The 13,773-nt window shown below is 30.6% G+C and overlaps 2 protein-coding genes across 3 annotated transcripts in view; both read left to right on the top strand.

Annotated features, from left to right (window-relative positions):
* Positions 1-13,773, top strand: part of LOC113399561 (TBC1 domain family member whacked) — a 275,772-nt gene that overhangs the window by 85,579 nt on the left and 176,420 nt on the right. The gene's annotated exons all lie outside the window — the stretch shown is intronic.
* Positions 117-2,086, top strand: LOC113399568 (uncharacterized). 2 transcript variants are annotated; one of them, XM_064218249.1, is made up of 4 exons: positions 117-394; positions 916-1,017; positions 1,492-1,771; positions 1,846-2,086. In XM_064218249.1, the coding sequence occupies exons 1-4, from the start codon at positions 254-256 to the stop codon at positions 1,848-1,850; spliced, it is 528 nt and encodes a 175-aa protein (XP_064074319.1). In that variant the 5' UTR covers positions 117-253; the 3' UTR covers positions 1,851-2,086. The 2 variants fall into 2 exon arrangements, with proteins under 2 accessions (XP_064074319.1, XP_026494500.1); XM_026638715.2 differs by having other exon boundaries at positions 1,492-2,086.

The following is a 13,773-nucleotide window of genomic DNA, read 5'->3' as shown; positions in this document are numbered from 1 at the left end:
TATTTCAATATTCAATTACATTTTGTGAATTGTATAAATAAATAAAACATATACTGGGTCACTCAATAACAGAGTTAACACAAATAATTATGAAAATCAATACTTTTACTAGCATAGTAGGTAACACTGACATTTTAAAGGGGCGACTAAGACTAGTTATATAAAGACAAAACAGACTTGGTATCACCCCAAAATTATTACTACAAATGTAAACTACTTGGTTGATATTTTCAAATTTTTAAATCCTCTAAAAATGGCTTTGAAAGCTTACGAAGATGCGTGTATGAGAGCGGAATTATTCGGTCAACCAAAACCAGAACGAGAAGATTTTTTATCAAAACATAAACATTTGGATGTAGTTGAGTTTGAGGAAGTTGATATAAAGACTACAGAGGTATTTCTTCCTTATTTCTATTTTTTCTTTATAATCTGCTATTAATTCATCCCGGAATTCATTAATTAAAATAAAAAATACGATTAATGTAGAAATCATGGTAAATGTATTTATAATATTCAATATCTTTTAATTTAAGTTTAACTTGTAATAATTAATTTAGCATACTTTCAAGGGACTGTATTTAAATATCGAAATGAATGCGGATAAAAGAAAAATACTGCAGTTGTAATACTAGGTCAAGGGCAATATGAAAGAACGGGGTGCTATTTAGTATTACCCCATTCTTTGTCTGCAATGTAAATAAAATTATGCCACTTGGTGCACTTATTGTACATAGTATTGTTTAAGTAGAGTAATTAATATTCTATTTTTAAATTGCTTATTCTTGTGGCTTCATGGGCGTAGACTAAGGTTTTCTCTGCTCTCAGTAGAGCTACAATGCATTATATAAATAAACCAGTAATCATTGAAATATAAAAAAATACTCCTATTTTCGAAATGAATATGCAAATTTTCAGAATACGGCGATGTTAAACGATGATTTGAATTATGCAAGTGGGGGTCTCGCGGAACTGAACACGATATTAACGTCTACTCAAACCAAGCTCAATCGTCTAAAGGTAAGAAAAATTGAAATGGTTCTATGTCCTGTATTCATAGTAAAAAGCTATTTCGTCATATAAAGTCAAACGTTAAATAGTTTTAATATTTATCGTTCCGTAATAAATATCGCAAGTTTAACGTTTGACGTTTTTGCGAATACCGATTGGTTAAAAACAATGGCATAAAAATTTGAGGCTTAGTTATATTATATTAGTAAACTTTAGTTTTGTGTCTATTTGTGTTACGCAAGAGGAGCTGGATTTCATAATCCGGCTTTTTTTATAATCTTTATAGAAATTCAGTGGTAATTTACAGCTGTATGTAAAGATATCAAGACCATACAAAATCAACTAAATGCACAGATAATACTATCGTAAATTGCAGTTATTATATTGTGCAGTGGATTTCGCGAGTACTCACTATTGCGAAGAAATTTTAAGTAAAAGAAAAGAAAATGTGTTTGTATTAAATGGTTTTAAATTATTTTTCAGGGTGTTTGTGGTACCGTTACCAATTTTTTTCGTATAAAATTAGCTGCAAAAGACAATTTATCTTATTCAAGCGAGCCGAGTTATATTGGGCAGACAAATTACGACAAAGATTATATACCACCAAAAGGTTCGGATGTTGGCTTTATAAATAAAGGCCTTGGTCCTGACGACAATGAAATGACGCCGCATTCGAAAAAAATGGAACAAAATAGAGGCGACATTAATTCTGCTTTAGCGGATTTGGAAGCTATGCAAACAGTTGAAAATAGTTCTTTATTAGGTAAAGCGGCAGAGACTGACTATCGTAAACAAATTTCTACACAAAGTAGTAAGTTGGATAATTTGATTTTACAGGCTGAGAGGGCAGAATCCTCATTGAAAAGTCAAAATCGACAAATGAGGACTTTTTTGCGATAAAGAGAACAAGGTCAGTTGTCTATGCCGCCAATGTATGCCAAATTATATTCATTAATTGTGCATTGTCAATTTAATACGCTTGGAAATACCAGTAATAATTAATTTATTTTGTTGGCAAAGTTTATAGGTAGTGAGAATTAATGAAGTAATTAAATTACTGACATTATTTTGCTAAATACATATTATTATTTTTTTAATAATTTTAAGACGGATATTTTATTTAGGCTAATTTAAATATTACAGTCGAATTGTAATAAATCGAAAATATATAGAGACAAAAAAAATAATTAAAACGAGTTGTCAAATTACATAAATATATATATTCCATTTAGGTACCTACCACAGCTAATTTAAATTAATAGTTATGAAGCTAAACTAAAAACATTCTACGCGTACGCTGCGTATAATCGTTATAAATTATAATATATTTATAAAATACATCACCTAGGGGTGTACAATTAAACCTATATGTTTTGAATAATATTAAATTGCCCGGAGCCGATCATATCATTTCTCAAGGTGTGCTGTCATCTATAAACAAACGTCTTTTTTTTTTAATTATTCAACCGTCACTTTGTTCTTTTTAGATTTGTTAAACTGTATCGCTTTACAAAATAGATACTTGCTCTAAAAGTTAAGTAATCAAACAAAATATATATTGGTTAATATTATTACTATTACTATGGAATATATATTGAGGAGCAGCAGTCAATATATAATTTTAGTTTATCTGACTATCGTCGCTTGGACGATTAAAAACAGAGAACTACTTGTAATTTGTACTCAATTATAGATGTCATCTCTTCGCTCCAAAAGAAGTTTCATTAAAAAAAAAACATTCTAAAATAAAAATAAATACTTGTTACAACTAACGTCATTTTTCTGTAGGCGTGCGCGCTGCCAATACTACAGGGCAAAGACATTAAAAAAAATTGTAGAATATTTTTTTATAGCATAATTTCGATTTATTATATTCGACTGTCTCTGTTAGCAAAGCTAGTGATTGCAAAGGGATAATTGCAAATGGATTGAGTGATGTGACGTTGGTGCTTATTTTATGATATAAGGTGAAAATCGAATAGATAATTTGATAGCTGTTAGAAATCTGTGTAACCATAAATATTTCCATTTAGATATATCGCATTTAAAGATAGAAGAGAATAATAGATTTTATAAATAATTGCATTCGTTTTTTTCTATGTTAAACATTGATCTATTCGTAGCATTGTAATATGTATCTTTAAAAGAATATTTAAATGTTTAATCGAATAAATATTAAATAAATAAAAAGTTCTTTTCATTTATTGTAATTCCAATAAAAGCTTTGCAACTAATTTAATTTTTTAAACTGATAAAAAGTCTTTAAAGTGTAATTTAATTCAGCTTTTGATACGAATAATATTTCAAGCGTTTTTATTAACAAAAAATAAATAGCGTAGATTTATTTTTTCTTAATAATTAAAAAAATATTTTTGACTTCAATGAAGATAAATTAACTGATGCGTTCCAATAATAACAAGGGAATTTATTTTAATCTTCTTGAATAATTCGCAAATTAAAAACATCAAAGATTATTATTATTATTCGACATTGGTCGTGATAAGGCAAGGGCAAACAAAAACGGGATCACTTGAACCATGAAACAGTTGGTTATATAAGTGATTATTGTACCATGACACATCACTCTTGTTTAGTCGATCCGTCGAAATGCTACTTCTGTACCTTATTATTGAACTAGCAGTCGCTACTTTAGCCGATCCGTTTCACAAGTACCCCTACGTGTTCCTACTCGATGTTGGGAATGAAGAAATTGAAAAAACGAATACAGAACAAATAAGATTAACGATTCCGGGCGGTTCGTTAGCTTTGAAATACCCCGCAACTGGTGATGGGGATACGATCGGACATGTCAGGGTAAGCGGTATCGATTTCGGAACAGATCTCAAAGCGAATATTGTCCAAGGCGGTCCTGGGTACAAATACGTTGTTCTAGTATTTATGGGTAACCCGGGAGTGACATACGATGCGGTTGTGACCATACAAACTGTACCAAATATTGATGATTCTAATCAAATAGTATCCAATATGGATTCAAGTGAAACAAATCAAGATTTAGACGATGAGAATCAAAATAATAGCGCTGAAGATACATCAGATACTGAAACAAAGCTCGTGTACAGTGAAAATAAAAACGCGCAAAAAATGCAATCGAGTTCAAATATATACGAATATGTCAGTAACGAAATAGTTGACACACAAAATAGTGAAGATGATGATGACAATCAAAATTCATCAGGCGATGAATCAAAAGATGTAGAAGATGAAATACAAGACACTAAAAGTGATGACAATAGTGACGATATAAATGAAAACGTTGATTCAAATGAAGATTATGATGAAGATGAGAGCAATAATGGTAATAATCACGTGTATAGTCTAAATGATAATCGTTATGGTAAATATGAAGCTTTTAATCCTATTATAATTGGTGGTGTAAGATTCTATCCTCAAGCAGCTGTATATATGCAGGGCGGGTATAGCAAACCTACTTATGATCAAGTGAATCATAATGATGAGGATGGGAATGATGATAATGAAATTAATGACAAAGATACTAATAATAATGATGATACAGACTACGGATCACCTGTTGATTATTAAATATATGTGTAAATATAAACTAATTTAACTTTGTCTATAGGAAATTGGAATTTATTGCCATTTGGTTATCGTTATTAGCTAATTCTTATTGTAATTTTTATGTTAAATAGACTGTAAGACTTAGTACTGGATATTTTTATGTAATTTTGTCCCTGTTTTTTACTAAACTTTTGAATATGTCAGAAGCTTACGTGTTTTGGAGTCAGATAAACAAAACATATTACGGTAAAAGTAAGTAGTTACTTAAATCGATAAGTTTTTTAAACTTATTGTCAAGTAGGATGCATACTCAAAACTTTTGGCTATATAAATAAAATCGTAATACAGTCTTTACACGCATGCAAAATATCTAACTACTTTAAATTGCCTTGTAAGATTTCTGTTAGTAAACGTATAGTGTCGTCGTATAGATGATAATTATGCGCAACTCTGACTTCGCGTCAATTACTATATATATTACGGCTACACATCACGAGTTTCTAGGTTCAAGTCCCAGGTCGGGCCATTAAAAAGTTATTGGGTTTCTCTATCGAAAATTTTTCAGTATCAGCCCCGTGTCTGGAAGTTCGAAGTGTGTCCATACCTGTGCTTCAATAACCACGTAAAGCCATTGGTCCTGTGCCTGCACAATTTTCAGTCGTGTCGGATTTGTCGTTCCATAGGATTATGGGAGTGAGCGAATAGAGAGAGTACCTGTGATTGCGCACACACTTTTGCACTATTTGACCTGCGTAACTGGCAGGTCTCCCTTGAGTCACCGTGGCCTAAATCGAGCAGGACGACATAATTATCATCATATTATATTATCGAATATTATAGAATGATAAATATTTTTGTGTTTGTTTCTTTTGGCTTATCATTCCGGACTTAAACTTTTACATTATGTTACGTTATAAAGGCTATATGGTAAGTTTATATGTTGTTAATTATATTAAGATATACTTTAATATATCGACGTAGTCCAAGATATCATTGGTTGTATAGTCGCTTCTGAGTGTTATGAGTATATCAAATTAGTAAAAGTTAGAAAGATTGTCTATGTCTTAAGGCTATACAAGAGTATGTCTAATAACTTTGTCATAATAATTACATATCGAATAAATAGTTAGATAAGACAAAATAACTTAATAGTGATAATAATAATACACTAAGCTTACCACGGACAACTCTTACAAATAGACGAAAATCTTGTATGTGACATTTGTACATCTCTAAAATGTATTCTATAAGATAACACAGGTATAAAAAACGTGCATTTTACGCTTGTCACGTCAAAAATCCAAGTCAATAGTTGAAAGCGAGTGAACCAGCAAAGCGCAGTTTCCTATATGATAATTTTATGAATTAAAACTTTCCGAAACGTACTGCATCCGCAGATATAAGTTTTATCTACATTGTATTAATCATTTTTCAGTTAAGCTTAACAAAAAAATCCTCACTTATACGTAATTATTTAGTAAATACAACACAGTATCCATGTTTAAATAATTAAGAAAAAGGTAACGATCAATTTAGTTCAAAGAATAGAAGTATTAATCTTTGTCAATATTTTAAATTTATTTCACAACGAGAATGAGCGACTTGATGGTGAGTGATCATTTTTACAGAAACTGGCTGTACGCCTGTATTAACAATTGCCCACTGGCCGTTTATTTTGCAGCAACGTTCATCGGACATAAAAAACAGGTCACTTATACGGAAATAGCGTGATTTTTATTTTTGATGAGCTTCATAAATATTGACAAACAGTATGATTGGTATAAGTGTATTCAGCCGTATGTAGGCGTACACGTGTGGAGCGGCACAATTCTAAATGACTCGCTTCCACGTGAATAATTTCTACCGTCTCAAGGTCGATTCTTCAAGATACAAGCTATCTTCATTGAAACATAACTCAAGCTAGATTACCTCCACAGGGATGCAATTTTTGAAATTGAGGTTTGTATTTTACGATTATTTTTCTACGTTTCAGTTTTACACATGTCTAGTTCACGTTCACGAATGTAAAACAAAATGTAACCGAAACAATATATATACTATTTAAAAAAAAAGTTTTAATTTAAATTTGGAATTCAACGATAATCGCCATCTTGAATTGCGCATATTTTACTTTCGCCTTTACGTCAGTCAAATAGTAATCTCATGTAAGATGGAATAAAGAAATTACTCGAGTCTTTATAGTGTATTCTAGTAAAAGAGATTGCGATGCTTAAGATGAATAAGGAATATTGTTTTTTTACATCCCATATTAAATAAATTTTAAGAATGCTTATGCATTGCACTATTGATATTAATTAACAATTTTTCACAATTAGTTGATTACATTTGAGAAATAAATATTAACGGCGTTTTGTGTTTCGAATATTTTTTTGTGATAATTTAAATAATTAAATACATATTTTTATAATATTATTATAATTAAACAATAATTGTACCGTCCTGGTACAGACATTGGAGATGTTATGAATGGTTAAAATTTCTAACGGTGCCTTTGTTTAAGGGCGGTGGTGACCACTTACCATCAGGTGGACCATTTGTCAGTCCGCATTCACATTTAAAAAATAAGATTATTACCGTTTTGTGTTATAGGAAATTGTCTCTTCGCCTAAAAATCTGGCTGCATTTAATCTCTAAAGTTTGAAATATTTATGTTTTTTTTTTCAAGGGTTACAATCTATCCCGTTCTTTCTGAGACTTTTAATAGGAACGAATGTAACATTTGTCGATTTTCCCGTAGGGAGCCGTGTACCTGTAGAAGTTTTGCCCTGCGTAATAAAAAAGCATGTTTTTGTCGTAGATATGTAACGGTCAATAGAATTTCAAATTTCGAACTTCGAGGCGAACATGTCATGCGCGTCGATCCATAATTCTAATTTTAAAGGCCCGTGAAATATTTTCAACTCCAGTTGCATTCGAAATGGCCTGCTCTGAATACATTTTCATAAAACTTTCTGATGTTTCGTGCGAAGTTCATGTTTTATTTTTTTTATTCGTAGCAAAACAGAATCTATTTGTTATACCAGTATACAAATATTGATCGACAAAAAAAGTAGGAGGTTTATAATTATGTTTCATAATTTCGTCGTTAAATAACTGATTTGAAAAAATATTTTTTTATTAGAGATTTGTTGTTAAGTACTTTCAGTTTAGTTTTATATAAATTTAAGAAAAAAATTACAGTCGGTATTTTTCTTTGAAATTTTATGTTATTTATCATATGTCGATTATAATTGATAATTGAAAAAGAAAATTTCAAATTTTCTCTATTTTTAAATTTTAAAACGTAAATACGGTGCCATAAAAACTGATTTAAAATATAACTCAATAAAATCCTATTATTGTAATATGGGAGCAGATATATTAACATACACATAACATACATTTAAAAAATCTACTACAGACAAACAATATCTTGTAGTACATTTTTTTTCAACAATTTTAAGTGAGCGTAGATAGTAGATACAATCGCGGTTAGCGAAAAAATAATAAATATTTTAATAGCGGTTAGCGATATATTTTTTAAACATACAAATTCATGAAATTATCAATATTCGAGATGGCCCAGTGGTTAGAACGCGTCCATCTTAACCAATGATTTCGGGTTCAAACCCAGGCAAGCACCACTGAATTTCATGTGCTTAATTTGTATTTATAATTCATCTGAGCAGCACGGTGGAATATGCTCCAAACCCCTCAAAGGGAGAGGAGGCCTTAGCCCAGCAGTGGGAAATTTACAGGATGCTAATGTAATGTAAATGTTATCAATATAACATTTTAATGTATAAAAAGTCATTAACATACTTTTATAAAATATTTATAGCGATGTTGTTTATCATCTTTTACATAAAACAATAGTTGGACGAGGCTGGTCACTGCATATTTAGCACAAAAACGGTCACCGAAGGATATTCGAAATTCAAATATATCAAAAATAGAACGATCGTTCCGAGAGGAGAACCGCTATTGAATAATTAGGCCTATGTATAACCGTTAAGTGGAATTTAAAAGACCCGATGTGCTATATATTCGGACACCTTGGCTTTATAATCTTTATAAGACTGATATGGCAGATGATAGCTGATTTATGTATGTATGTATGTATGTATGTTCATTTGCATACTTTTTTGAACTTATCATTTTTATGTATTTGCTGATAATTAGCTATTTATGGCTTCAAAAGCGACATGTGCCAAAGCAGGGAGTGGACGTGATACGTCTGATCAATGAATTAATCAATAAGTAAAGAGTAATAATTTTAGGTAAGTACGTAAATACGTAGCCAGGGATTATTATATGATAAGGGCTTCGGAAGAGAGAAGATTCTGCATATTTAAAGTTGTGAGGGTGTGGGGTCGCTTGTTTTGCACCTACACAGGGCTGCAGTGTGCGTAATAAAACAAAATGTATATACGCGATATATTATTAAACGCAATGTAGTCTTTTTATTTATGTAAACTATACACATTACAAAATTTTCAAGAAGATTTCTCGTGTCTCAATAGTACTTAACTACTAGACTCCAGAGGATAAGGAAACTTAATTGAAGTAGTTGATTGTATTCATTGCATCCTCTTATTACAGAAAATATCGATGACGTCACACAGGTACACCACGTGTAAGTATATGAATATAGATGTTGATGTATCTTAAGAATAAATCGGAATAACGTAATACCTAATAAAATAATCAGATTTTCTGACAAAATCATTGATATTTTTCCGTACATACATAACATTACAGAATATATATTGCTAAGAATCCCATTTCACCAGGACATCAATCCTCGGCGCTGGGAACAGTCAACATCTAATTGTGAAAAGTCTAAAAGTATAAATTACACCATATTTGTAAACATTTACGATTACTCTTATAATACCCCTTAGCTTTTATAGCTCCTGACTCACTCAAGAGCTGAATATACAACTGGGAACAAAACAATTGCTTTAATAATGATTGCAGGGTATTTTCCTCATCTACTTACAAAATTAACATCAATGAATACATATTTTTAGTAAGTGTTCTCTAAATAAAAAATAATTAATTGATCGTCGAGTTTTCTGCGAGCCTGTCTGGGTAGCTACCGCCCGCTCATCAGATCTTCTACCGTCAAACAAACAAACAATACTTAGTACATTTGTCTTCCGGTTTGAAATGCGAGGGATTCAGTGATACTCACGTACAACGGTTTATCGTCTCAGTTCCCATATTTCTTAGAGCGTTCCATGGTCGGAGGTCACCAGTTACCATCAGGTAGCCCATATTTTCACATAAAAAAGATTTGTTTCATTTATAAAATAATATTCGTAGGAAGGCAAAATCATTCTTTAATCTTATTTAAATATTGCTGTTACATATTATAACGATTATATATAAAAACATATATTTATTAAACATAAGAATTGATAACATTAAGGTGCTTAAATATATATATATACAAATACGATTAGATTGTTCTACTAAAAAGTAAAATAATATAAACTTATATTATATTTAAATCCGAAAATAGTTCCATCTATTTGTCTGTCTGTTAGTTACGCTTATACGACCAAACAACTGAATCGAACTTGATGAGATTTTGTATGAAGCTAGCTTCAGCACCAAGGAAAGACGAAGGCTTCTTTTATACCCAAACCTTGAAACGCGAGTAAAGCTACGAGCGATAACTATGTGAAATATAAATTAAAATTTGTAATAACATGTTTGTATGATTATATAAAATCGCTGATATCAAAACGGTTACACAAAACGAGACTTTCCTGTTGTTTTGGTACACCTTCTGAGAAAATTATTTAGGTTTTTGTCGAAATTCAAGTAGGAAGAAGTGTATTTTAAGATAAGTGTTATTTTTAAAATGTTTACGTTTCTTTTGAATTTTTTAGAAATTGTTTTTTTTTTTTTATTTTTACGTTTCTTTTCATTTTTTTATATTTTTTATATTCTTTTTCTAGCCTATTTAGAATATCGTGTTCAAGTGTGTTCGCAAATACAAGCAAAAATATATAATCAGATGGAGAGAGTGAGAAGAATTCCAAAACTACTGGAGATATATATGGGGATAGCATTGGGAGGGGAGTATAAGCAACCCAAATTCCAGGCTTCTTTCTATAAGAGTTTATTGACTTAAATTGATTACAGAAAAATCTGTTTGCATTGGGTTAAAGAACTAAGGAAGGTTAAACCAAAGAACAGTGATCTGCGAAAACTTGCTTGAGTACTAAGGCATCATAAAAGTAAAAGGTTAATTTACACTTTTTTAATTAAAAATCTGTCTCGCCTACACGCAGTGAAGCGCAGTATTAAAGCGCAATATGTCGACTATTTTACCTGTGGAATAAGACCAAGTCGGACGATAGGGTATTCTACTATGTTTGAAAAAGTACTTCAAAATGTTGATTTTCTTAATAAAAAGCCACAAAAAATTATTTTACGGCAAAATAAACACGCTTTCTTGACATAAAATAAAATAAAATTTTAAATTGTAATAGAGATTGTTAAAAACAACAGTCGTGTATGTACGACCGGTACTCATTTAACGTTAACAGCTACGAATATTTGGTGTTTTTTGGGAAAATAATGTTTTACAATCGTTATCGTTGGAGTGTAATGTACAAATACACACAATAGCATTAAATCTCCAGAAAAATTGTTTATCAAACTCCCAAAAGATATTCAAATGACAGTTATTGCCTGTCTGACGCCACACCATGGGGTCTCGTGTTTTAGGTCACGTGATATACAAACTAAAAATTAAGACTTTTAATTTTAATATAATAAATTAATAATGCACTTTTATGACTCAATATCAAAATATATAAGTATGTTTCTACATATATTTTAATTTTTATAAAATTCAATAATTAATTTTTCAATACCGAAAATCCTATTGTCTACATTCCAAGGTATACGTATACCATATGAGTCAACCAAGTGAAGTATTTTGGCGTAACCTTGACAATCGGATTTTAATTAACAAATGTTTAGGTTAATACATTTCGCGCTCTGTTACTGAGTTAATAATGGTTTGTTTTGTAAATACTTCTGGATAATCTTGGTTAAGTATGTAGAGGGAACCAAGGGAAAAGTGACTTCGACCATTTAAAATTGTAGCTCTAATTATGTACATGAAATTGAAATGTTTACATTATTTTTAACAAACACAGATAGAACGAAATATGTATATTTAAGAATAAAAGAACTTGAAAATCGATTCCGTCACCTCACTTAAATGCAGACTGGTAGACAAGTGGCAGGTTTCCTCACGATGTTTTTCTTCACCGAAGAGCAAGAGATGATAAAAATTATAAACACAGGATTATTTAATAATATCTTAATAATATTATCATAACAATGAATCGTGAAGAACTGTAAATAATATTTGATAAGAAAGATTATTATTAAATCTATTTCATCATCTATTTGGTGTAATACTTTTTATTTCTTAGCCTTAACTTTTCGTGTAAATTACGCGATCTGGTTTTAAGTATTACTTGTAGAAAACTGAACTGTAGAGGAAATGTATTCTGTAAGAAGAAAATCGTACTGACCGCAATTTTGATTGTATTATTAATATAATTAGTGATATATAATATGTCTTTTCTATAATTCCATTTATTTATTAATTTTAGTTACTGCACCACCAATCTCATATCCTATGAACTGTCTACATTACTTTTCCAGGCAACCAACGGTTACACCATTCTCCTGAAATTTTCCACCGTAATTGAAAATATAAAATAATAATTATCATTATAAAACTTTCTTAAGATTTAATATACCACTATTAACAATACCGACTCACAACATACATAAAAAAAGTACACACTAAAAAAAAACAACAAAAAAACCGTGTTCAAACGACTTTTGACTTTAAAACGCCAGAAATAAAGTCCAGTTTCTAAAACTAATTCATTTATAAAGTTAAAAGAGTGGGAGTTAATTTGACCTCTATTACTTATATGCAGTCCTGGTACCCTATGTTTTACTTTAAACGTGACGTTGCACTGAGAAGAACGATCTAGAACAATTTGTAAAACAGTTCATTAAAGTAACACAGGTACAAGAACGCCAGGAATCACTGGGCTTGTCATTTTTCTTCATTTACGTATTTTGTTTTTGTAGGTTGCGTTGGGGCAAGTTCGGCAATGGGGTAAGATCGTACCGGTCGCATTTCTGACCGACTTTCCTTACATTTTTAGTGAGTTTGTTTTCCGAGCAATCGACACAATCTATTAATTATTTTACTGACATGATGTTTTTTAATAGGCCGAGTTAAAACTAACTCTTTAATTATAAATTAACTTTCCGTATACCCCAATAGGATATCCCATCGAAAACATTATTTTTATTACCCATCGAACATTCTTAAATATTAGAGTTGATGGAAATTTCCATAATTGTAATTTCAAAAATGATCCATATTAAATGTCATCATTCACTATTAACCGTCATTATGGGACGGATTTTCAAAAGCGCTGAAACAAATGTAGTTTTCTCATAAATAGAACCCAAAAGACCTAGATTCATATATAAAACACTGAAAAAAGGCGAACATCTATTCTAACTTTCATCCCCTCTTAGGATATGAATTTTCAAAAATGCTTATAATAGCTAATGTATTTTACCAATAAGCAGAAGCTGATTATATAATTCCAATTTTTAAAAACTTTCATCCTATGTTTTGCTGTCTTGGACTGAGGGATCTTTTTAAATTGCCACTATCCAATGAATATTATAGCCTAAATATTGATTTTCATATCTTTAACACCAGAAATAGCAAATTACCATACAAAATTCTATCAGCACTTTTAAGGAATTTAATTTTGAAAAATTATTTCGTAGTGCTCACCTAATCTCATCCTATTAGAACCCACCGATTTAGGGTGTGCGTGATATGTCAGTGAGACATTTTAAAATTTTAAATTTAGTTCATACTTTAGAGAGTTGTACAATAAAAAACACACACAAAACACACACTTTGGCAAAGTGAATATGTAGGTTCTAGTCGCGTTAAACCATAGCATCTGATACCAGGAGATCATAACCGCTCAACAGGCATGTGTATACCGTAACAAAAAATATCTTTGTTTATACTATTTCTGAAAGTTTTTAGATTTTGTCTCAACAAAAACGTACGAAGTCAAAAAAAAATTGCTGTTAAATGCCTGAATAGATTTTTGTGTATTGTTAGAAAAAACTTCATGATGG

The sequence above is a fragment of the Vanessa tameamea genome, chromosome 21 (assembly GCF_037043105.1).
Source record: "Vanessa tameamea isolate UH-Manoa-2023 chromosome 21, ilVanTame1 primary haplotype, whole genome shotgun sequence".
In the NCBI taxonomy this organism is placed as follows: Eukaryota; Metazoa; Arthropoda; class Insecta; order Lepidoptera; family Nymphalidae; genus Vanessa; species Vanessa tameamea.
Note: the sequence above shows the minus strand (reverse complement) of the source record. Positions and strands in the feature narration are given on the sequence as shown.

Coding starts and splice junctions, on each gene's coding strand:
- LOC113399568 (XM_026638715.2), top strand. CDS start 254: ATGGCTTTGAAAGCTTACGAAGATGCGTGTATGAGAGCGGAATTATTC. Junction 395..915: donor TTGATATAAAGACTACAGAG/GTATTTCTTCCT, acceptor GCAAATTTTCAG/AATACGGCGATGTTAAACGA. Junction 1,018..1,491: donor CCAAGCTCAATCGTCTAAAG/GTAAGAAAAATT, acceptor ATTATTTTTCAG/GGTGTTTGTGGTACCGTTAC.